This window comes from Dysidea avara, chromosome 6 (genome assembly GCF_963678975.1).
Source record: "Dysidea avara chromosome 6, odDysAvar1.4, whole genome shotgun sequence".
Lineage (NCBI taxonomy): Eukaryota > Metazoa > Porifera > Demospongiae > Dictyoceratida > Dysideidae > Dysidea > Dysidea avara.
The window spans coordinates 36,356,508-36,378,903 of NC_089277.1; the positions used below are offsets into that span (position 1 = coordinate 36,356,508).

The following is a 22,396-nucleotide window of genomic DNA, read 5'->3' on the forward strand; positions in this document are numbered from 1 at the left end:
AAATTACCTTGTGGATAGTTCAACTACAAACAAATGACCCTCTAGAGAGATCAGCTAGAAGAAGTTACCTTGTAGAGAGTTCAGCTACAAAGAAACCATCATGTAGAGAGTTCAACTACAAACAAATCACCCTATAGAGAGATCAGCTAGAAGAAGTTACCTTGTAGAAAGTTCAGCTACAAACAATTCACCCTGTACAGAGATCAGCTAGAAGAAATTACCTTGTGGATAGTTCAACTACAAACAAATGACCCTCTAGAGAGATCAGCTAGAAGAAGTTACCTTGTAGAGAGTTCAGCTACAAAGAAACCATCCTGTATATAGTTCAGCTACATTTCAAGTCACCCAGTAGAGAGATCAGCTGCAAAAAGTATCCTGTGGGGAATAATGGGCATGTAATAAATATATGTATATAATGTGTATAATTACTAATAAAATCAAAAATAATTGAAGTATTACAAATCTTCTTTAAGTTCTTTTCTTCTTCCTGTGGTAAAGAAAAAAAACACATGGGTTAAAAAAGTCCCAAAGCCAGCCATAGGCCGGCTTTGCAGTATACAAATACAAAAAGAAGTGAAATCTAATCAAAAACAGCTAAGCTGTAAAAAAAGGTGCGGCCCCCAAAAAGGCCATGGTGAAAAAAGATGTGAAATCCAAGGTTGCAGCCAAGAAATGGCTGTGATGGTAGGTTAATGGTAAAAATTTTAATAACGACAATTCAGGTGAATTTTGTGCCAAGACCAAGCGGCACCAAATTCACCTGAATTGTCGTTATTAAAATTTTTACCATTAACCTACCATCTCAGCCATTTCTTGGCCGCCACCTTGGATTTCACATCTTTTTTCACCATGGCCTTTTTGGGGGCCGCACCTTTTTTTACAGCTTAGCTGTTTTTGATTAGATATATGTACGTGTATAGATTTTGTTCATGCTGGTTCCCTGGGCAAAAACGTCAGCCTGTCCAGTAATCAATAAAATAATAAAATTTGTACATGCTGTTGCAGTGATGAATATGATAGTTGTAGATTGAAGTTGACCTAATGTTATCGACACGAAAGCTGGCTGGAAGAGAAGATTGCAATTTACGGTGTGATCTGTCTTACACTTTAGCTTGCCAGCTATATACAATGCATTGTACTGCAGACCTGCATGAATATTTCATGGTATTTGTTGCTGTTTTGTATATATATATATATATATATCAAGACACACGATAGTGTGTCGTGCGGCCCAAGAAGCCGGCGCGCCACACCGTGAGTATATTAACAGGAAGAAAGAAAACGCAATTTTCACACCTATGTAACTCTGTGATCCCTTATCCGATTGGAACCAAATTTGCTACAGACGTGCCGGCCAGTTATGGGAGTCTACATACCAAATTTGAAGAAAATCGCTCCAGCCATTTCCGAGATACTGTAGCTACGAGCGAACAAAGTTTCGTTTTAATTTTGTCGTTTTCTTCTTCTTCTTTTCTTCCCGGGCTTGATGGACTACCCTTGCCTACCACCCCCAGCACAAAAAAAGGCACGTGCTGTAAAAGACAATAGAAAAACAGAGTAACGCAGCCAGCATGTTACTCTGACAAGCGGGACTCCACTTGCACTAAATCCATTGGTGGTGGAGCCCTAGTGTATAAGCACCAAGTGTAAGCTTCTTCTTCTTCTACTTCTTCATTTTGCACACTTCGCAAAATCCGCCATAAAATACGAATGCGTGCTTCAATCGGGCTGAACTATGGCACACTAGAAGGGCTCATTAAGGCGGATCTCAGTACCAACTTTGGTAGGAATCCGATGAACATTCACGGAGTTATGACCGATTAATTATACGTAAAATAAGGTCGAAGGTCTGTCACGCCCACAGGGTAAACCCCTTGAAGGAATGAGTTAAAATTGCTATGTAGATGGAGTAACCATCGTAGGAGTGCCTTTTTGTGGTTTGAAAAGAATCGAGATAAAGACCATGGAGATATGACACAAAACCCAACCTGTGTCACAATTACGCAATCGATTTTTATGAAAAAAAAACTATTAGTTTTCACGCCTACCAGGCAAACCGCTAAAAAGCAATTAGCTGAAAATCAGTGTGTAGCTGGAATAATCATCATAGAAAGTCCTTGTAGCAGTACAGAAGAATCGGTTTACAAACCACTGAGTTATGATTCGAAAGCCAACTACGTGTTGCAAATGCGAGATCCGAGATACTCTAATAGTAGGCATTCCAGTATCCGAGATTTTTTAATAATAAAAAATCTCCGTATATTCCCCAATAAAACCCTGGGACAAAATGACAACTCATGCTTAACTTGGGATTGCTCCGTCGTCCGAGCTTCAATGAGGATGAAAATCGCTGTGGGGTTTGTCCACACGATGATCATCATGAAAATCTTAGTTTTATCGTGCGCATTACATATAAGTAAGTTTTGTGTTGTTTTGTAACCTTTTCAAGCCTTGTAATGTATGTAGAATACTTTAAAACTTTTAAAAACGTACTGTTGGGTGGAAGGTAGTCACTGGTGCTTACTTTAAAGTGCGTAAGTTACTTCACTCTGGTTAGCGATTTTCTGCTCCAGAGCAATTTTCTGATGGCTGTGTCATCAGCTCAATAGTATAAACCACTTCAAAGTCGGCATAACAATGCCATAATTGAAACCACAACTCCACCTTAGGTATTGTTGCATCATTGTGGCACCTCCACTTTAGTTGTTTACCTTTATAAGTTGTTAACTTGATGTTTTTGCTTACTTGACATAGCCTCTTGCCTATGGGTATACACCATTGTATTGAGAAGTGTGTAGTAGGTGAAACATATTTGCTCGCCACAAAGCATACAAAGATCGCTGAGATCTGATATAATCGGAAGTTACTCTCGTTACATGTACAAACTTGCAGCTAGAAGCAACTGCAGTTTCAAGATAGTCCAGATTGCTAGATGGCTTCCTGATTTAATTGTGCCGTTTTTCCCTTTAAAATGTATGGGGAGCTGTCAACGCACCGATGGTCCGGGCAAAAACGGTCCGGCCGGACCATTTATGCTGTCATAAATGGTCCGGCCGGACCATTTGTGCATGCATAACTGGTCCCCCCGGACCATACATGTCTGTGCAAAAATGGTCCGCCTCCAGTCTTTCATTAGCCGGCCATAACGGCACTCCCTACCTCAAGTATTCCGCCACTGTGCCACCAGGGATCCCTCTGCCACCGTAACTAAGCGTCCACAAACGCATGCCTGATGCCGTGGCTTTGCTACAAGAAAGCTATATCAATACCAGTACCTGGACTGAGCATAATATAGCCGACCCTATAGTAGAACGTCTCTTTGCTAGCATAAACAACTATGGTGTACTATACTGTAGTTTCTATTCCAGAACAATTTGTGATTAGAATAATTACACTGTTAATTCGAGTGGATGACTCCTGTGCCAACTTGCATGAAGATCATACAAATCATAGCTACATGTATGAGATTCATACAAGTTGCCACAGGTGTTATCTACAGTGTATGAAGTTCATATTTTCGAATTAACATGCAGTGTAGCTATATTCTGGCACAGCTAATAATAATTAACTGTAGCTATGTTAGGTATAGTTACTCATATCTTGCTACGTAGCTAATACTGTTACAATTTTCCACAGGTGAATTTTGCTATTAAAATAAGATTATAATGCTAAAGCACTGTAGCTATAAAGATACATGGCATGGTTGCAATTATTCAAAGTCATTAATCTGGTGAATGTCCTGGGAGCATTCGTGGCATGAAAAAGTTTTTACATTCTTGGCCTCTTCAGGCTTCAGGTTGGTACAGATGATGTGTGACCATTGCTTACATTTATCACATCGTACCTGTAAAAATACATTAAAATGTGCATATATTATTGTGTATTAGTCTTACCCAATCAACATATTGTGGATGACTTATACTTTGTTCCCCTGCACCACACATTATACACCTTTCGGTCATATCAACTATAGAATGTGTATATCAAATACCATAATGCAGGCACATTCGTTTGTAGCTAGAGGTCATTATGTACTATAGTACTTGAGTATGAAAGCAATGCAACACCTATATCAATCCGTGCTTGTGTAGTATTCATTCTGCACAGGCTATTTTCTTCAATGCTTCCTGATAGAAACAGCTGCTCAGCCATCTAACAAAAAACTATAATGCTATACTTATAATGATTGTATGATTATACCTTCATGCAGTATACACCACAGTTGGAGGTATCATACTGAATCTTTCTCTTCAGCTGCTTCAACTCAAACTTAGTGATGTCTAAATGGTCCTTTCCTAATATTTCACCCCTTCTCTTGAAGTAATTCCTGTATAAACAGGTGTTCAGCAATTGAAGTCACATTTTCAAGTAACATGTATGCCAAAAAACTTATTTGCCATGTAACTAACTAACTTTACAGCAGCAAATGCACCACGGCTTGACCGTGAAGGTCCATAGGGATCAAGATAATAAAAGCTTTTCTGCTCCAAGTCCATAGCCTAAAAACATAATAGCGTAACAGATGACAATGTTACTGATGAGCAGACTTACAATGAGAATCCAATGGTTACTACCTTGGTTGTAGCATCCTCCAATGTACTTATACGTGCTCAATGATTCCTAGCAACCAAGGGAACAACTCTCATTGCAATAATTATACATAGCTTAATTACTTTGTTATTGTGTGCAAAATGTTACTAACTGTCATTGTAACTGTACCTTAGACAATAGGTGTGAATGCTTCCCAGCAGAGGTATGGCTGAGTATGCAAGATAGTGTCTGAGAAATCATGGCAAAAGTATTTCCTTGGATATTTGATAACAGTTCAAGGTATGTATGGATTATCTTTGGAATTTAATACATTTAAATAAGCACATACATGTCAGACATTAATGAACCTCATCATTTACATCTTGATTTGGTTTTAGGCTGTGGAAACTTCCGTGGTGAACTGCATTTCTACCTATCCTTGCTTTAACAACATGACATGGTTTTCCATTCCAAATCTTAGTAAGCTGTTTCTTGAGGAATAAAACACATGATAATATTTTGTGCATACATACATAACATATATTCATTATACATGTGCTCCATGTAGCATAATGTATAGCTGTATAACTACTGTATAGCATTGTTATTATACCTCTGCATTATTAGTGGATCCTGTATCCATCTCACAGTCATTCTTATGAATCTCCTTCACTGGATCACTCTTTACCTTCTTGCAAGCACTCTCATTCTGTACAATGTGCCACATGTAGCAGCACCATTATGCAGATGAATATGCCAAACTTACAGTTTTAAAAACATCTTTCAGCAATTTGCGCTTCCTCTGTGGTTTCACAAGATCAGGACAATTCTTATCAGGACTAGAAAACTGCAGTAATCTTTTACATTTAGTAACTCCTTTAGGTGAATCAAAAATTGCATCTACAATTCTATTCTCTGTAATTTGTGATGAATCAAAATAATACAGAAATTTGTTGAAACATTTACCAGGTGATTTAGGTGTAGCACTAAGCTGTGTATCTCCTTTCTTAGTCCCACAAATTGGTGAAATTCGAGTGCCACTTGGAAGTAGTTCAGGAACAAACTCTTCCATACAAAGAGGTGTGCTAGCTTGAATTATACTGTTAACTTCCTGGCTATCCTGTACAACTAAATGAAATAAGTACGATGTGCACACCTTGAAGTATAATTCAATAAATATACACATATACCATCAGAGTGCTCCTTGCTTATTCCTTGGCTTAATGAAGGAAGTGGCACAGGTGAATTAGAATTTCTTGCAGTACTGTCAGATTCCATTTGTTGATCTTGCAGTCGGTTTACTACAAACAAATAACTTATAAATTTATCTATACACATAATTTATGCAGATACACACAATTATGCATACAGTATTAGTAAGACAGGGTGTACATCCTTAACTGAATGTATTATATAAATAAATACCTTCACAATCCTTAAATTTTTGATTTTTGCTTGATGAATCGGAATATGATGTACCAGAACTGGTAGATGCATCTACTGCAGTTGGACTCTAAACATAAACAGAAGAGGTAACCAAGGTAGAAGTAATGTCAAATATTCAGTTAACTTACTTTAGGAGGTATTGGCTGTATTGGAGACATATAAGGCTTGAGACGAGTGCCATGCACTCTTTCAATGACCTTTTCAGGATTTTCAACTCCTTTTAAACTGTAGAGACCTTTTCCTAGTGATTTTACAATTTCATAAGGACCAAGCCATCTGTAATCCAGTTTTCCTCCCTTCCTTTTCTTCCTTTTATTATCTCTAATAAGCATTTTGGCTCCTACAGCATAAGCTCCTACATAAAGAAATTGAACTGGCGTATCTTTAGATATATATTACATACCTGGCTTATAGTTTCTCTTATCATACTGTTCTTTTTGTCTTTGTTGTGCTTTCAGAATGTTAGCCTTTGCAGCATTAAGTGTTGCTTGCTTAGCATGATGAAGCTCATTAAGTAGAGAAGGATCTTCTGCTTTGCAAAAATCCGTTAACAATACATCAGGATCTTTCTTTTCAGTATTAATGTCAACCGGTAGCACTGGCTTTCGTGCAAACATGAGTTCAAATGGTGAGTATTGTGTAGATTCTTGTTTGGAGGTATTATAGCTATAAACACATGTATCCAAAAAGTCTTCCCATTGCTCTTTCTTATGATCAATAAATTTCACAATCATGTTCTGTAGTGTCTGGTTAAATCGTTCAACCAAGCCATTGGCCTAAGGGAAATATATATACTTAATCGACAATCTGTATATGTGACCGAATTTGACAAAACAAGGCTTCCACACACATCCAATTTTCTGACTTTAACCAGCTGTAACTTGACTACGCAGCAAGCTATTAGCCTAAAATTTTCACAAAGTCCTTTCATAACATAGTACAATACCATGTCAAAATTTGAGACTAATGGCATACTCCTACATTGCGTTATGGTACCTCAAAGTCAAAAAAGTGGATGTGTGTGGAAGCCTTGTTTTGTCAAATTCGGTCACATATGATATAATAACAATGTAGTTGTATAATTGCTACGGACACCAATGCAAGAAAATTATACCTGCGGATGATAAGCAGTTGTTAATCTGTGATCAATCTGGAGCAATGACATCATTCGTTTATCAAGGTGGTTGTTAAATTCTGTTCCCTGATCTGTTGTGATGACTCTAGGAATTCCCATCCTCATGAAAATCTATAATAAAACACAGATCTATAAATAGATATCATTTACATAAAGCTACGTATATAGATACCTTAAATAGAGAATTAGATACTTGAAATGCACTTTTGTCCGGGGTAGCTATGGCCTCTGCCCACTTTGTGAAGTAGTCAATAACTGTTAAAATATAGCGATTTCCTGCAAAAAATGTGTGCAATTTTTACAGAATAAATAATAATAATTGATGCTGATTCATGCATGCACTGTGAAAAGTAAGTGCATGGTGATACCTGTGACAAGTGAATGCCAATAGCTATATTATATTTTAGTGATGGTCACTATATTAATATAATATGTTTGCCACAGATCTCACCATTAATCTTTACAGAGCCATTGCATGCTTTTACTGTATACATACCTGCTGGAGACTGATATGCAATTGGGCCAACAAAATCTACGCCTAGATGATACCAGGGAGCCTTGACTGGTACAGGATTCAGTGCAGGGGCAATAGTTTCTAGCTTTCTGTTCACATGCTGGCAAATATCACATCGTTGCACCTATGCATTCCGTACAAGATATGGCATCACATTTGTATTACATGCTCATGCAGAGTGCATCTTACAATTTCTTTAGCATCCTTAGATACCCCTTTCCACATAAACCTCTCAGTAATTCTTGCCAGTGTCTTCCTGTATCCAAGATGGCCAGAGGTCTGATCTCCATGACAAGCTTGTACAATCCTAAGCTGTTCCTTTCTTTCTCTAATGTATCGAACTTGTTGCACCTGAACATGCAAATTAAGAAATGATATGGCTACATATACATGCATGTATGTGCACTATAGCCACACCTCATCCTTTCCTTTATGTTTTTTTCTAAACACCAATTCTCCATCAACCACACAAAAGTTTGCTGCCTTTCTTCTTACAATTCGCTTCTGATTTTGAGTAAGGCCTTCTCTATACTGCTTCCTTGTCACATAAACATAAACATCTTCTAGTGTGTCAGTTTCCAATTCGTCCTCGAAATGGTTATCCTCCTTATCAGTATTATGAGCCATCACTGGAAGCAAGCAACTTGCGCCACTTCAAGTTGCAGATTATTCACTCTAAACTTGATCTCTGAGCCTTTCGTGTTCGTTAGAGCTAGTATATAGTCCTGCTGTAGCTGCAGTATAGCCGCGGATCCTCAGTCAGTAAATTGAACGTCGGCACGCGACTGCGTCGTATCGAATCTTGCTCCTTAGCCGGATATGCTGTATAAGCTAACTACCAGACTCCCTATACCAACAAGATACGGCCGCAACAACCAGTTATACAGTCTATACACTCCAACTCTGTCTGCTATTTGAGCTAACTAAGCAGTACTGAGATATCTATTGGATTTAGTTTATGTCAGCATGCTGAGAGATTTTGCGAGATTTCTTTGAAGGCACCGCTTCAAAGAGATGAGGCTAACCTATATTTGGTGTATATAGCTATTCTTGTCGACTGTACGGTGGCAAATAGTCGTTGCAGTTTAGTTTGGTAACCCGGACCATTTATGTTCGGGTAGGACCATTTATGTCGTCATAGATGGTCCGGCCGGACCATTTATGTCGAACATATTTGGTCCGGCCGGACCGTTTATGCACCCGGACCAAATATTTTGTTACAGAGCCCCGGAGAAAAAATGTACCTTTTTTCAGTTTTTAAGCACTGTGCATGCTAAAGTAGCTAATGCCAGCCCAACAAACTATATATTTCTGAGATCGGCAATCAATACTCTATCTATTGAGCATATAAAAAGCCCATTTTTCCAAAATTTAAAAATCGGGCTGGAATGCCTACTAATAGAACAGTCACCCTAATAGAGCATTCGGCTACGTTTATAACTTACTCTATTAAAGAATTATATTACATTGCAAGTTATTCTGTAGGAAGTTCAGCTACAAACAGTTAATCTTATAGACAATTCAGCTAGAAACAAGTCACCTTGTAGAGAGTTCAGCTACAAAGAAGCCATTATGTAGAGAGTTCAGCTGCAAACAAATCACCCTGTAGAGAGTTCGGCTACGAAAAGATCACCCTGTACGCCTGTAGAGAGTTGAGCTAGAAGAAGTCACCTTGTAGAGAGTTGTTCAGCTACAAAGAAACCACTATGTAGAGAGTTCAGCTGTAAACAAATTATCCTGTAGAGAATTCAGCTACAAACAAATCACCCTGTAGAGAGATCAGCTAGAAACAAGTCACCCTGTAGAGAGATCAGCTAGAAGAAGTCACCTTGTAGAGAGTTCAGCTACAAAGAACCACCCGGTAGAGAGTTCAGCTGCAAACAAATCACTCTGTAGAGAGTTCAGCTGTGAACAGTTCACCCTGTAGAGAGTTCAGCTACAAACAATTTACCCTGTAGAGAGATCAGCTAGAAAAAAGAATTTACCTTGCAGAGAGTTCAGCTACAAATGTAGAGAGTTCAGCTGCAAACAAATCACCCTGTAGAGAGTTCAGCTACGAAAAAATCATCCTGTAGAGAGTTCAGCTAGAAGAAGTCACCTTGTAGAGAGTTCAGCTACAAAGAAACCACCATGCAGAAAGTTCAGTTGCATGCAAACGAATAATTCTGTAGAGAGTTCAGCTACAAACAAATCACCCTGTAGAGAGATCAGCTTGAAACAAGTCGCTCTGTAGACAGATCAGCTAGAAGAAGTTACCTTGTAGAGAGTCCAGCTACAAAGAAACCATCATGTAGAGAGTTCAGCTGCAAACAAATCACCCTGTAGAGAGTTCAGCTACGAACAGATCACCCCAGGGGCGGATCCAGAGGGGGGGGCTTTGGGGGCTGAAGCCCCCCCCCCCCCCTTCATATTTAGACTTTACTTGATCAATATGCTGAGTATTATAATGAAATTTTGTCTTAGCATAATTATATGATCACTAATAATATAGATACTCATAAAACCACCTTATAGACATCTTTCCAAGGTATTATCAGTGGATTTATGCTAAAGTTTATGCAACAAGGACTCAGATCAGCATTGGAGGTGTACAAGATCGAGATACTCTAATAGAACAGTCAGCTAACTACTCTAGTAGAACATTCACTGGGAACATGTAGTTAGTTCTGTTATGGAATTTTTCCAAATCTACCTGCACCTATGCATACAATGAAGTGCATTGGTCTGTTTAAAGTGCTTCATTCATCTACTTGTGCAGTTTATATGTATGGCAATACTTAATTCAGGTACACAATTTCCATTGAAAATGCTCTCAGATTCAATCTTGTATTGTTCAAATTTCAAAATTTTCCACTTTCAACATTATTATTCTAACATGCACCTATTCAGTGTTGTGCAATTGTGAGAGGGGTGCATCATGTACTTGGTTGTCTGTAACCTACCCAAACTTTTCCATTAGCAAAATGCTTCAGAGAGCCATACCTACAATCTAAAGGCAGTATATAAAATATCTACAGGCAGGAAATATTAGGAATTTTATGTGGAAATGTCTCCAAATTGCAGTATTTTAGCATCTATTTTTCAAAATTTTTCCTGGGGGGGCATGCCCCCAGACCCCCCTAGTTCCAGCATGCTTTGCATGCTGGGAAGTGTGCTTCACACATCTCTACCCAAGAGATTAGTACTTTGAGTTAGCCCCCCCCTTTTATAAATCCTAGATCCGCCCCTGCACCCTGTAGAGAGTTCAGTTCAGTCAGTTCAGAGAGTTCAGTTCAGTTCAGTTCAGTTAGAAACAAGTCACCCTGTAGAGAGTTCAGTTCAGTTAGTACAGAGATCAGCTGAAAGAAGTCACCTTGTAGGAATTCAGCTATAAAATAACCACCATGTACAGAGTTCAGCTGCAAAAAAATCACCTTGTAGAGAGTTCAGCTACAAAGAAACCACCATGTAGAAATTTCAGCTGCAAGCAAATCACCCTGAGAAAGTTCAGCTAGAAACAAATAGCCCATCAGTTAGAAACAAGACACCCTATAAAGAGATCAGCTAGAAGTTACCTTGTAGAGAGTTCGGCTACAAAGAAACCATCATGTAGAGAGTTCAGCTGCAAATAAATCACCCTTTAGAGAGTTTAGCTAGAAACAAGTCATCCTGTAGAGAGATCAGCTAGAAGGATCACCTTGTAGAGAGTTCAGCTACAAACAAGTCATCCTGCAGAGAGATCAGCTAGAAGAAGTTACCTTGTAGAAATTCAGCTACAAAGAAACCATCATGTAGAGAGTTCAGCTGCAAACAAATCACCCTGTAGAGAGGTCAGCTACGAAAAGATCACCCTGTAGAGAGTTCAGATACAAACAATTCACCCTGTAGAGAGATCAGCTAGAAGAAGATACTGTACCTTGTAGAAAGCTCAGCTACAAAGAAACCATCATGTAGAGAGTTCAGCTGCAAACAAATCACTCTGTAGAGAGTTCAGCTATGAAAAGATCACCCTGTAGAGAGTTCAGCTAAAAGAAGTCACCTTTTAGGGAGTTCAGCTACAAAGAAACCACCATGTAGAGAGTTCAGCTGCAAACAAATCAATCACCCTGTAGAGAATTCAGCTACAAACCAATCACCCTGTATAGAGACCAGCTGAAAACAAGTCACCCTGTAGACAGATCAGCTAGAAGAAGTTACCTTGTAGAGTGTTCAGCTGCAAACAAATCACCCTGTAGAGAGTTCAACTACAAACAGATAACCTTTCGGAGAGGTCAGCTAGAGTCAAGTCACCCTGCAGAAAGAATCCTGTAAAGAGTTCATCTATGTATAAGCAAATCACCCTGTAGAGAGTTCAGCTACATTTCAAGTCACCCAGTAGAGAGATCAACTGCAAATTATCCTGTAGGGATTAATTGACATGTAATAAATATATGCATTATACATATAATTTGTACATTTACTGATAAAATCAGAATGAGTTAAAGAATTTATAAAATCTGCTTCATCTTTTTCTTTTTCCTGTGGTAGAGAAAAAAATATAGGTTAAAAACCCCAAAGCTGGCCATAGGCCAGCTTTGGGGTATACAAATACAAAAAGAAGTGAAATCTAATCAAAAACAGCCAAGCTGTAAAAAAAGGAGTGCAGCCCTTGAAAAGGCTATGGTGAAAAAAGATGTGAAATCCAAGGTGGCGGCCAAGAAATGGCTGTGATGGTAGGTTAATGGTAAAAATTTTAATAACGACAATTCAGGTGAATTTTGTGCCAAGATCAAGTGACACCAAATTCACCTGAATTGCCGTTATTAAAATTTTTACCATTAACCTACCATCACAGCCATTTCTTGGCCGCCACCTTGGATTTCACATCTTTTTTCACCATAGCCTTTTCAAGGGCCGCACTCCTTTTTTTACAGCTTGGCTGTTTTTGATTAGATATATATATATATATATATATAGCTACATTTGTTATGTATACTTGAATGCTTATAGGTTTTATTACGTTTTGTTGATGCAAACAATTTTGACCAGGTTGATCATGCATGTTAAACTGCATGTAAATAATTGCATATTGGCTAACTCTCCTGCCCTTGTCCAAATTTTTAATTCAACAAGAACCATGCAGAAACAGGAATACCACTTGGAATGGCCTAACAAAAAAGTAGCAGCCAGCTGGTTGATAGAATTATCTGGCTGGTATAACGCTACAGTTAGTGAAGCACACTCAACATGTGGAGCATGTTCTATCTAGTGGGTATGGGGCATATTTAGTCTCTAAAGATTGAATTTGGTAATAGTTTTGACTGAACATCACTTAATCATTCTCTAGTACTGGTAACACTAGCAGAGCATCAGATCTGCCAAGAGACATAAGTGGGGGAGGTAGTAAGAACAAGTGGGGCTCCAATGATGATCCAGGTGCTCTCCATTCTAGCTATTATGCTCATTAAGGCTTTTATTTTTATCAATTTGTTTTTGTGTTTGCTGACTTACATAACCATCACACCTGTGAAGCATCCATTCTGATCAACTTCACACATCACCTGATATTGTTGTATAAAGCTCACAAGTCCATTATGTTGCTATGTTGGAATTGACCCATACGTACTTACATTATACATACAACCATGTAATTAGCTAGCTTGTGTCATCAGCTTTTAACAGCAGATGAATCAAACCATGTTGAAGAGTATGAACATGCAGGAAGAAAAATGGGAAAAAAATTAATGTAGTGAGTGAGGTTGATTAGTAGCTAGGGTGTTATTCATGCCCTCATCAATAATAACTTCAATAATAATTCCTTAATAGTCATGACCTCAATAATATGGTAAGCCACTCAATTTAGCTAGTGTAACCTTATTAACAGAAGCACCTATTGGACCAACACAATGTTCTCAACAAAAAAGATCGTGAAGTACAACATAATATATATCTTTTTTGCCTTTCTTATTGAATAATTTATAGACCTACCATATAGTAGGGCAGGGGTGTATCCAAGGTGTTCAGGGGTCTGGCCTCAGCTGTGACAGATTGTGACCATTAAAATGCTTCAAAATTTACTAGATTCATGATTTCATGGGTAGCATAGCTATTTTCAATGCACGCTTTGCTCATTTTTAAAGCTGGTCAGATACTGTAGTGACTCAAATGCACACATTATCAATTTAAAATTGAAATGCTTAATTGATTTATATTCAAGTAGGTTTATATTGATATTGTTCTTTAATACCCATTTAAAAATTGCAATGTTTTTCGACGTACAGAATATAATGAACCTTGCTCTCCCTTAATATGCACTTTTGAGGAATCAGTGAAAAGTTTCTTAATGTACTGTAGCTATACTACCCCGCCCTGTTCCATTTACTCATGCTGTGATAGTTTGGTGTTCCTGCTGCAACCCACAAGTTAAAATTTCAGAGGAACCCTTGAAACTCCCCTAAATACGCCCCTGTAGGGTATCAGTTATGTACCCATCAGTAAAATATGGAAACAAAGTATCAAAATATTGCTCAGAGACCTCAATAAAAAAATATGTGACTGGATTTGTAAAAGGAGTCCTATAATAGCCTTTCCAAATTTCCAAGTTTGACTAATAACTTCTCATGTTTGTAAATTAGCATTTCATTTCATTTTTTTGATACATTTAGGGGCTTATAATATAACATTACCTCATATCAAGCTGGTACCACAGTATCACTCCTTTTTGCAGACCCGGTCTCAATTTTAGTGGTCCAAAGCTTAAAACTATAATTGCTATAATTTAATACATGTAGTTAATCATATTATTTGTATAACTCCCTGGGACATAGCTAGATAGCTAACTAGTATAAGTGACTGGACCTGCAAAAATAGAGCATGTAGACACACAACCTACACCCTGCCACAAAACTGGTCGTATCTCAATATTGAAATAAAGTGCTTGCATTCAGTAACTTCTATCATAAAGCCAGTAACATGTTGTATCAGGGCTGAAAATTACATGGCCATAGCATAATGCCATGAAAAGTTATGAGTCATGAAATTAGGAAATTTTGTGTGCCAACCTGCTCCATTTTCACAGTCCCAGTCATTATAGGCCTACACATACAGACATGAACCCACTGACAAAATGGAATGTTTTGTACACAATGACAGCATAATTATGTTGATTTCTAGTTACAACTAAGTGAATCAAATGCATGATATGAACACATTAAATCTACGTATCCTATTCCCATGCATACACCATGCATGGCTAGAGGAGTCATTAACCTTTGCAATAATTTACTCAAAGAAATAACCAGCGCAATGTCAACTGATGATTTAAAGAGATATATACTACAGGTACATGATTGACAATAATTAATATGTACATTTGTGGTTAGTTATTGTTCCTAGCCTTTTGATCTGATGTAACATTGCATTGCCCACATTATAATACTACACTGTAAAAGTGACCTAGTGGCTGTCACTACATTTTGTGGCAATTCCCAGTGACCTTCTAGTGACCTTCACTGGAATTTTCCACAAAAGGTAGTGACAGTCACTACGTTGTTTTTACTGTGTATAATGCTTATAGTCTAGAAAATTAATGTTCCTCAAGCTTCCTCAAAGCAAACTTTGACATTCAATAGTCTACATCATTTGCAGTAAAGCTCCTTATCACTTTTCACTAGGCCTGAGTCAAATATACTCAAAATTTTGCCCAAAATGCTTTCAGGAATTTCCCAAAATTTTCACCCATTATTCTCTTTCAGTGTTCCTATTATGCTTGCATTATGCTCCTAAGTTAACAACATTTGTTACAAATAACTTGGAACATGTTAATCAGTGAATGCTCTATTAGAATATTTCACTACAAAGTGACCATTCTGTTAGAGTGTATTGGTCTAAAGAGTTATGCACAATATATGCATTTGAGTGCTCTATTGCAGTTTGCAGTTTCCACTGACTGCTCTATTAGGGAGTATCGATCTATTTTCAGGAAATTAAGCCCCATAGTTTGAAATCCACCTAATATGCCAGCATTATGCTGGCATAGCACTCCAGCCTATTATGCCTTTTATTGTTTGACACAGGCCTATACTTTTCACATTAATAAAATCTATAATCACATGGATTATGAATGTTCTATTTGACTGCTCCATTAGAATACATAGGTGACTGCACTCTATTAGAGTATCCCAATCTTTTAAAAACAACTTTCAAGAGGCCTATCTTTGAACGCTTCTCTGAGAGATGATCACGAATGCAAGTTTTATGTCACTAAAAATTTTGTTGTTCTGCCAAACTTAGTAGTGCTGAAACCTTAGGAATCAGCACTTAACATAGCACTGTAGCATAATAGGCTAGAGTGCTGTGCCAGCATAATGCTAACATAATATTAGGTGGATACACTGTAAAAGTGAATACTGTACATGTGGCAAATAGTGAATGTCACTGGAATTTCTTAGTGACGGTCACTAAAATGTACAGTGATGTTCACCATAAGCCACAGTATAATTATACTTATTATTTTTGCTGTGTATTTCAAACTATGGAGTTTAATTCCTTGCAAATAGATCAGTAACTAGAGCTGCAGCTGATTCCTGAAATCTTTGCAAACTCCCTCACTATGCCCCTGGTTACAAAATTATTATGAAACAGTGTTTCAATCATCATGAGCATTATGTAATACATATTCAGATAAAAGATAGATACAATATTTATGAGTGAGCCTGGGAAAATGCCCATGACAGCAGATTTGATTTTTCACCAAGAACACAAGACACATGAATAAACTATCAAATTGCATAATCAATTATAGACTTGAGTAATGTGTTTTTGCTGCAGCTGGTTGGTTTTCCCATGCATAGTGGTGATCCACATGAACAGTTTTTATTAATATTTTGTGCAAAAAAAGTTGTGATAAAAATTTTTGTATCAAAAAATTAGCTGACTGACTGCTCTATTAAAGTACCTTGACCTTCAGCAAAATTGTATCATTTTGCATAATAATTATCCATTGATGAGACAAAAACAGATTATAGGATTAGGTCCTAGTACTGAATATTAGTGAATAACATGGAAGTTATTTATAGATTTGTGGTCCATTTTGTCTCGGTTATTATAATTTTATAGGGAGTATATATGCAAGTATCAAGTATATCATTATTAAATTTTGAATTAGTATAATTATATATATATATATAATTGTTTTAGTAAAGACTAAAGACAGATTTCGTATAGGCAGTATTGAAACATGCATTTTTCTATATATACTAAGGACATTATTATCATGGTCCGGCCCACTATACAACATATAGTGTACATGCATATAAACCAGCAAAGACCTCACTAATTACCAAAATATGCATATTGATCACAGCTTGAAAACATGGAGGAGTTCTAACATAATCATACAATTATTACATAATAATAATACACTTCCAGTTGGTTTGATTCTTTGGTGTGCTGTGTAGAGAGATTAAAATTATTAACAAACACCTGACAACAGTGACAAGTTTATATTCTCTACTAATTTACCATTATAATATTTTTACATATTGCATCGCTCAGTGTTTGGTGTACTATACCATACATCAGCCATGGCATAAGGTTGGCAGTGTTCCACGTGCAGTTCTACAATATAATGTGATCCAATTTGTGACAAGGTATATACTTTTACACATTGTACAATACTATAGCATTCAAAGTACTGTGATAGCTTTACATTAAAGTTGTATAGATGGCCACTATAAATTTTCACTACAAATGGAACTATTTACAAACATTAATACAATGATACCACCTGAAATTTAGGAACTTTTAAAGTTATCACTAATGGTAATAGCTAAATAACTAATAGGGGTAGGAGGTTGGTGGGAAACTTAGTGGAGAAAGAAATGGATCAGGGGGAAAGGACTAGTGAAGTTGCAAGGCACACAGAAGGCTGTCTATCCACTGAGAGCACTTGTTAGTAATGATACATTTAATACTCTGATGCTGCGCAAGTCTGGACCAATCCACAAGAGCTGCTACTCCAGCAGAGCTCATGATCAGGGTGTCAGACTGTCACTGTCTACCATGGATTACAAAGCTCCAGAGACATATCCAAAGAAAACAGACCCAGCTAAGTGGCTGCAGTAAGATAACAGTGGAAATCATTAGTGTTATTGATAGCCTAGCTAACTGCTTTTGACATAAAACATAACTAATTTTTGCATACAAATGGTGTCTCTTGTGCAAATTTGGTCACATAGATACAATATGTGACTGGCACATACAACAATTCAACCAGTTGTAAGCATGTTACAGCTTTCTTTGTCATTGGAAAGGTACTGGCACTGCTTGAAGGTTCTCAGTTTACTAATTCGTTAAGCTGCTTTAATTTACTGTAGTTGTACCCAGTTATACTGATAGTAAAATGTCAGTAACTTTAAGTATATGGAACATAATTGTTTTACTAAGTTTTAAACTTATTAAAAGTCTCAAGAATCCTACTGCAAATTTCAACATTACTGACTTTGTGATTTTCTCCTGCAGTTCAACCAGATCTTCTACCCACAATAAATTACAACATGTTAGACAATTTAACAACCGTGACAGACATTTTTATTTTTGTAGACTACCTCGTTTGTGGAATTCTCTTCCCCCGTTAAACATTGAATCTTCAGTTGCTTCTCTCAAACGTCAACTAAAATCAATATTTTATAATCACTTCTTAGAAAATTTTGATTCTTCTAACCCTTGTACATATCATTACTCATGTCCTTGCTGTAAATGTATGCATACACCGCACACACCCCTATATAATTAATTGTAATTACACCTACTTTTAGTTTTAAACTTTTTAGGCTACTAGCTATGCTAGTAGACCTTCAGTGTATTCCTAACTAATTTCCGTCTTTGTAATCATATCCCTATTTGTATCGTACACTGTAAAGCATTATAATAATAATAATAATAATAATAATAATAATAATAATAAACTCTCAGTAAAACATCAGTGAATGTGGATTCACTGAAAAATTACTAAAATAACAAACAATTAACTGTTCCATATACTGGGGATATATCACTCTAGTAAACTAAGAAACTTCAAGCAGTGTGGGATGGCCACATTTCTGCATATTTCCATGGCATCTTATCACTGCAAGAAAGGTCTAAGCTTTCCTTGTCATTGGAAAGGCACTGGAACAGCTATATTCCATAAGAAAAGGTGTGATGCCACTGTATAATATGTACAATAATTTATATTGGCCAAAGATGGTTACATAATTTTTGGGTATAATGGGCATTTGTCAGATGCATGATAACATAATGCTCAATCAAGACACACAGTAGTGTGTCGTGCGGCCCAAGAAGCCGGCGCGCAACCCCGTGAGTATATTGACAGGAAGAAAGAAAACGCAATTTTCGCACCTCCGTAGCTCTGTGCTGTCTTGATGAAACAAGACAAATTTTGCTGTGTAGATTCCCTCCACCTTCAGTACTCCACATTCCAAATTTGAGCGAAATCGCTTCAGGCATTCCTGAGATATGCGACTTCAAAAATTGGCTTAGTTTCTTCGTTTTTTTCTTCTTATTTTTCTTCCTCTTTTCGCACACTTACAAAAACTGCTATAAAACGCGAACGCGTTATTTGATTGCCTTGAACTTTGGCACACAGAAGGGGGGTATAAAGGCGCATCTCAGTACCAACTTTGGCTGGAATACCATAAACAGGCAAAGAGTTATGAGCGATTATGCACGAAAAATAACACCAATATGTTGTCACGCCTACAGGGTAAACCGCGTATGGGAAGAAGCTGAAAATCGGTGGGTGAATAGGTTAACTATTGAACCTCAAACCTTTTGTGGTTTGAAAGAAATCGAGCTAAAAACCAGGAAGATACAGCGAAAAAATCAACAGTGTGTAACAATTACGCAATCGAGATTAGCTAATTTTTAATTTTATTATTATTATTATTATCTAATCCAAAACAGCCAAGCTGTAAAAAAAGTGTGCGGCCCACAGAAAGGCTATGGTGAAAAAATATGTGAAATCCAAGGTGGCGGCCAAGAAATGGCTGTGATGGTAGGTTAATGGTAAAAATTTTATTAATGACAATTTAGGTAAATTTTGTGAAGCGGCACAAAAATTCACCTGAATTGTCGTTATTAAAATTTTTACCATTAACCTACCATCACAGCCATTTCTTGGCCGCCACCTTGGATTTCACATATTTTTTCACCATAGCCTTTCTGTGGGCCGCACACTTTTTTTACAGCTTGGCTGTTTTGGATTAGATTTCATTTCTTTTTGTATTTGTATACCCCAAAGCAGGCCTATGGCCAGCTTTGGGACTTTTTTAACCTATGTTTTTTTCTTTACTACAGGAAGAAGAAAAGATGAAGTAGATGTACTTTAAATATTTTATCAGTAAATGTACAAATTATATATACTGTATAATACATATGTGACCGGATTTGCGAAAAGGGGTCTTCCACACACATCCAATTTGCCAACTTTGACAATTGATAACTTCAGATTGGAAAGAGCTATTGCCGTGAATTTTGGACAGTGGTGAGCACCACTATAGCGGAATATGTGGTGAAAGTTTCAGGTTAATATGTTACTTGAACACTGAGTTATGGTCTCCAACGGTTACGGAATTGGATGTGTGTGGAAGACCCCTTTTCGCAAATCCGGTCACATAATATTATATTGACTACAGAAATCTCCATGGTGGTTTCTTTGTAACTGAACACTCTACAAGGTGACTTCTTCTAATTGCTCTCTCTACAGGGTGAATTGTTTGCAGCTGAACGATCTACAAGGTAACTTCTTCTAGCTGATCTCTCTACAGGGTGATGTGTTTGTAGCTGAATTCTGTATAGGTGATTTGTTTGCAGCCAGCGGCGGAGGAAGTAGTTGATATGAGGGGGGGCTGGGCTGACCCAGACTTATTTCTATAGTTTGGTAAGAGACCAAAAAAAAAAAAAAAAAGGTCACAACCAACTGACAAGAGCTTTCCACCTCACCAGCTACCATTTCTAGCTGATAAACTACATAAAAATCCTTACATAGCTCGCTACACACTGACTACTTTATTAGAATGACTGCTCTATTAGAGTATCTCGATCTTTATCACGGTTTTCAGCCCCACTCCAAGAAAGATAATCTCGGTGTGATATCATTCTGAGGGGGGGCTAAGCCCCCCCTCAGCAGACCGAGGGGGGGCTTCAGCCCCCTAGCCCCCCCCTTTCCGCCGCCTATGTTTGCAGCTGAGCTCTTTACAAAATGGTTTCTTTGTAGCTGAACTCTCTACAAGGTAACTTCTTCTAGCTGATCTCTCTACAGGGTGATTTGTTCGTAGTTGAATTCTGTACAGGTGATTTGTTTGCAGCTGAGCTCTTTACAAAATGGCTTCTTTGTAGCTGAACTTTCTCCAAGGTAACTTCTTCTAACTGATCTTTCTACAGGGTGATTTGTTTGTAGCTGAACTATCTACAAGGTAATTTCTTCTAGCTGATCTCTCTACAGGGTGATTTGTTTGTAGCTGAATTCTGTACAAGTGATTTGTTTGCAGCTGAGCTCTTTACAGAATGGTTTCTTTGTAGCTGAACTCTCTACAGGGTGATTTGTTTGTAGCTGAAATCCCTACAAGGTAACTTCTTCTAGCTGATCTTTCCACAGGGCGATTTGTTTGTAGCTGAGTTCTCTACAGCGTGTTTGTTTGCAGCTGAATTCTCTACATGGTGGTTTCTTTATAGCTGAACTCTCTACAAGGTGACTTCTTCTAGCTGATCTCTCTACAGGGTGATCTGTTTGTAGCTGAACTCTCTACAGGTGATTTGTTTGTAGCTGAACTCTCTACAAGGCGATACTTCTAGGTGATCTCTCTATACAGGATTCCTTGTTTCTAACTGAACTCTCAACAGGGTGATCTGTTCATAGCTGAACTTTCTACTGGGTGATTTGTTTGCAGCTGAACTCTCTAAATGGTGGTTTCTTTGTAGCTGAACTCTCTACAACGTAACTTCTTCTAGCTGAACTCTCTACAAGGTGACTTGTTTCTAGCTGATCTCTCTACAGGGTGACTTGTTTCTAGCTGAACTCTCTACAGGTGATTTGTTTGTAGCTGAACTCTCTACATGGTGGTTTTGTTGTAGCTGAACTCTCTACAAGGTAACTTCTTCTAGCTGATCTTTTTACACTGCATATTTGTTTGTAGCTGAGTTCTCTACAGGGTGATTTGTTTGCAGCTGAACTCTCTACATGGGAGTTTCATTGTAGCTGAACTCTCTACAATGTGACTTCTTCTAGCTGAACTCTCTACAAGGTGACTTGTTTCTAGCTAAACTCTCTATAGGTGATTTGTTTGCAGCTGAACTCTCTACATGGTGGTTTCTTTGTAGCTGAACTCTACAAGGTAACTTCTTCTTGCCGATCTTTCTACAAGGTGATTGAGTTTTTTGCAGCTGAACTCTTTACATGGTGGTTGCTTTGTAGCTGAACTCTCTAAAAGGTGACTTCTTCTAGCTGAACTCTCTACAGGGTGACTTGTTTTTAGCTGATCTCTCTACAGGGTGACTTGTTTCTAGCTGAACTCTCTACAGGTGATTTGTTTGCAGCTGAACTCTCTACATGGTGGTTTCTTTGTAGCTGAACTCTCTACAAGGTAACTTCTTCTAGCTGATCTTTCTACAGGGTGATTTGTTTGTAGCTGAATTCTCTACAGGGTGATTTATTTGCAGCTTAACTCTCTACAAGGTGATTTCTTCTAGCTGAACTCTCAACAGAGTGATTGATTTTTTTTGCAACTGAACTCTCTACATGGTGGTTTCTTTGT

The 22,396-nt window shown here is 37.7% G+C and overlaps 1 protein-coding gene and 1 long non-coding RNA gene across 2 annotated transcripts; both read right to left on the reverse strand.

The window, feature by feature from the left end:
• Positions 1-3,626: 3,626 nt before the first annotated feature.
• LOC136258304 (uncharacterized) lies at positions 3,627-6,545 on the reverse strand. Its single transcript, XM_066051631.1, has 15 exons — positions 6,380-6,545; positions 6,105-6,331; positions 5,956-6,043; positions 5,721-5,831; positions 5,497-5,658; positions 5,297-5,445; positions 5,144-5,239; positions 4,899-5,021; positions 4,720-4,845; positions 4,552-4,620; positions 4,414-4,499; positions 4,201-4,327; positions 4,044-4,152; positions 3,894-3,967; positions 3,627-3,844 (listed from the first exon to the last, which is right to left on the reverse strand). The coding sequence occupies exons 2-15, from the start codon at positions 6,306-6,308 to the stop codon at positions 3,710-3,712; spliced, it is 1,659 nt and encodes a 552-aa protein (XP_065907703.1). The 5' UTR covers positions 6,309-6,331; positions 6,380-6,545; the 3' UTR covers positions 3,627-3,709.
• Positions 6,546-6,555: 10 nt separating this feature from the next.
• On the reverse strand, positions 6,556-7,300 carry LOC136258305 (uncharacterized). Its single transcript, XR_010702741.1, has 3 exons — positions 7,284-7,300; positions 7,091-7,222; positions 6,556-6,752 (listed from the first exon to the last, which is right to left on the reverse strand). It is a non-coding gene; the product is annotated as an uncharacterized lncRNA (long non-coding RNA).
• Positions 7,301-22,396: the final 15,096 nt, after the last annotated feature.

Bases quoted from the DNA above. Each gene is read 5' to 3' on its own strand.
- LOC136258304 (XM_066051631.1), bottom strand. From the start codon at position 6,308: ATGCTTATTAGAGATAATAAAAGGAAGAAAAGGAAGGGAGGAAAACTG. The intron at 5,022-5,143 runs GTATAATAACAA...TTATTCCTCAAG, and splicing joins GATCCACTAATAATGCAGAG to AAACAGCTTACTAAGATTTG. The intron at 3,968-4,043 runs GTACTATAGTAC...CACATTCTATAG, and splicing joins TGCATTGCTTTCATACTCAA to TTGATATGACCGAAAGGTGT.